This window comes from Anneissia japonica, unplaced genomic scaffold (genome assembly GCF_011630105.1).
Source record: "Anneissia japonica isolate Jap-2015-1 unplaced genomic scaffold, ASM1163010v1 scaffold284697_len431725_cov185, whole genome shotgun sequence".
Lineage (NCBI taxonomy): Eukaryota > Metazoa > Echinodermata > Crinoidea > Comatulida > Comatulidae > Anneissia > Anneissia japonica.
Window position 1 is genome coordinate 134,277 of NW_022717350.1, and position 3,185 is coordinate 137,461.

Consider the following 3,185-nt stretch of genomic DNA (forward strand, 5'->3'; position numbering starts at 1 on the left):
CATCCACCAACTACCCCTCTAATTAGACGTACAACATCTTCTTCTGGTAGGGTATAATCCCAGCATGTAAACTCATTGATTGACTATTGTATTGTTTATATGTGAACAACTGTAAAATGATTTATTTTTTTAAAACAGGGCAAACCACAAGTGCTGCAGTACCAAGAACTACATTACGACCACCGACAACCACTTATCCAACGACAAATCGTTCGACTCCTCATGTGACTACCCCTATAATTAGACGTACAACATATTCTGCAGGTATGGTGCATATCTTTTTGCGCGAAAGATGAATTGATTATGTCAATTAACTATATTAAACTATAGCAATATATATATATATATATATATATATATATATATATATAAACAACATTCATTATTATTATTATTATTATTATTATTATTATTATTATATATTTATCATTTTGCTTTGTAGGTGAAACTGTTGTTGTCACATTTTCAATTACAAATGTTAACGGTTCAGAAGCAGTTTTAACCGCCGAACTGCTAGACCCAGGTTCAGACGAATTTAAGAGTTTAGAGCAAGCAATTTGCAAGTCGGTAAGTAGCGATACATAACTTATTCATCATCTAATGGGAAGACAGCATTTTTTGATAATGGTAGTAAAACGAAATTATCGTTATTTGATTTTTACTTTTATAGCTGATTGATCTATATGGAAGCGATGAAGTGGCAGGTTGTTCAGTGTTGAGCTTCAGCGCAGGTAGCATCGTTGCTAATGCGCAACTCGAGCAGAGACTTGGGAGTACGACATCTGGTGAGCAATTGCAAACGGATCTTGTGACTGCAGTTGACAATGCCGGAGGAATGTTACCTGGAAGTGCACTGAGTGTTGATTCGTCATCGGTTTCTGTTCAAGGTACATGTTGCCTTTTTCTTTTAAAATATTTTGAATTCACATTTTGTTAAAACTTTACTTCTTTAACATGTAATTATTTGATGATAATTATACCTTACTTCTGCAGGAATTGTTATATTCTGTCCATCAAATATCATTAAAACTTCCGGGACTAATTTGAATTACGCAATTGTGGAATGGATGTACCCACTTGTCTATGGAGGGAGTGGAACAGTAACTACAGAAGCATCTCATGAATCTGGATCATCTTTTCTAATCGGTGTTCAGAAAGTCAATTACACGGCAACGGATAATATAAGGCAACGTGCTGTGTGTTCTTTTGAAGTGACAGTTCTTGGTAAGAGTGTGTGATACTAGATCCACTTTATTAATGCTATAGTTTTATATTAGTATAGAGTACTACATTTTTACGTCACGATACCACGTGATACTACTCCGTTGCTATCGGCGACATAAAATTAATTCAAGCGATGCCTATTCCAGAAAGCCTTTCTAAACAATTAAAATTATAAAGTCATTCAGGCGTAATGAACGGTAACCTTCGTTCATGGTGTGGTACCTGGTGTTGTGACGACACGACTGCGGTACTCTATAATGGTCTTCATGGAGCACAATTATGCACTGTGATGTATGTATTTCAGCTAATCAAAAATGTATGGATGGCACATATAAATGCCCAGAAATGGCACTGTCAGACAAATTTGAATAGAATTTACTTTTTCCACATTTTATTATTAATCTTCAAAATGGTTGTATAACTTTGTGTTTTGATAGTATAAAGTTTGAATACATTTACGCTGGTTTTATAATAATAAATAAATTTTGTTTTTATTGATATCATTTGTTTAAAAATGTAGACAAAGAGTCACCGAGGATTACATGTCCTGCCGATATAGCAAAGATGTTACAAGTAGGTAACGACAGCATTGTTGTTAACTGGGACGCAGCGAAAGCCAGTGACAATTCTGGGAGTGTGACTGTAACACCTTTTACGAGTAACACGCATGCGCCAGGGGACTCGTTTGAGGAAGGTTCTTACGCTATCATGTACGTGGCAACTGATGATGTTGGACTAACTGCTGTTTGCACATTTAACATTCTTATTAGTGGTAAGTATTAACAACAGCTAAAAATGAAAATGTTTTTGGTATTTGATATTTGATTCGGCACAATTGTGATGTTTATCAATATTGCAATATTTCCACTAGCATATAGAATATGCACATGAAATGCGCGCGAGGTTTTTACTAGTTCGTACCATGCATGTTTTCCCATAGATTAGGTTATATATTTTGTCTTGTGTACTTGGGCAAGACACATTATTTGCGTCTGGTGTTGTTTGCCCAGGAGTATAGATGAGTACTGGAATATGCTGGGAAGTTAAACAGATAAGCTGGAACTAGCGATTCCATCAAAGCATTGAACAGCCTGGCTCCAACGCTTAGTAAAGTAGGATAAGCACCCCGAACTTGTACTGGTTCCACTACATTTATCTTCATCTTTACTAAAAAAGCTGCAATGTGTACAAAACGTTTCTGCAAGACCTCTGATGTGAGGTTGATCGTGCAAAACGTCAACCTAGCATAATTTGTTTACTTCATAACCTCCACTGGCTTTTTATTCAAAATCACACACCGGTACTTCTGATAACCTTCAGCACTCCATAGTATCACATACTTTTACATCTCCTGAAAAAATCATCCTTCACAAAAATTCATCAATAATATTGTTTAAATTTGAGTAAACGTATATGTATCTATATTTATTATTATTTATCAACTGGGTCAATTGTTCTCAACAGGAGCTGTTTGTGACTCTAGCTACTTTGAATGTCAGCCATTGTGTTTGTCGAGAGATCGTTTATGTGATGAATATCCTGATTGTGCTGATGCTGTCGACGAATCGGAAGAAATATGTGGTAATTCTTGCGCTTGCGATTAAAAACAGCTAATATAAACCAATTAATTTGTCTACAAGCGACCAATATATTTTCCATGAGGACAAATTAATTTGATTCTCATTCTGATAATTAAATTAAATCAAACATTGCAGTACCGGTTGGGTAAACAAATATGCTAACCATTCTAAGTGCATTTTCAAAGGTTGAAACATTTTTAAGTGTTATTTAAGCTTACTTTTATCTTTCTATAATGTGTTTTAGGTTCCTGTGCATCAGATGAATTTCGATGTCCAAATAGCTCTAGGTGTATCCCAGAGTGCTTTGTGTGTGATAGTTATCCTTATGATTGTCTTGATAATGCCGACGAAGACCCAACGTTATGTGCAGGTATATAAAAT

General features: G+C 35.3%; 1 protein-coding gene across 1 annotated transcript in view; it reads left to right on the top strand.

Moving 5' to 3' along the window:
* Positions 1 to 3,185, top strand: part of LOC117110188 — a 42,881-nt gene that overhangs the window by 15,444 nt on the left and 24,252 nt on the right. Inside the window, exons 34-40 of the mRNA XM_033252811.1 lie at positions 139 to 264; positions 443 to 567; positions 671 to 887; positions 994 to 1,224; positions 1,745 to 1,996; positions 2,689 to 2,805; positions 3,049 to 3,174. Of these exons, the coding sequence (XP_033108702.1) occupies positions 139 to 264; positions 443 to 567; positions 671 to 887; positions 994 to 1,224; positions 1,745 to 1,996; positions 2,689 to 2,805; positions 3,049 to 3,174 (1,194 nt within the window). The remainder of the gene's footprint in view (positions 1 to 138; positions 265 to 442; positions 568 to 670; positions 888 to 993; positions 1,225 to 1,744; positions 1,997 to 2,688; positions 2,806 to 3,048; positions 3,175 to 3,185) is intronic.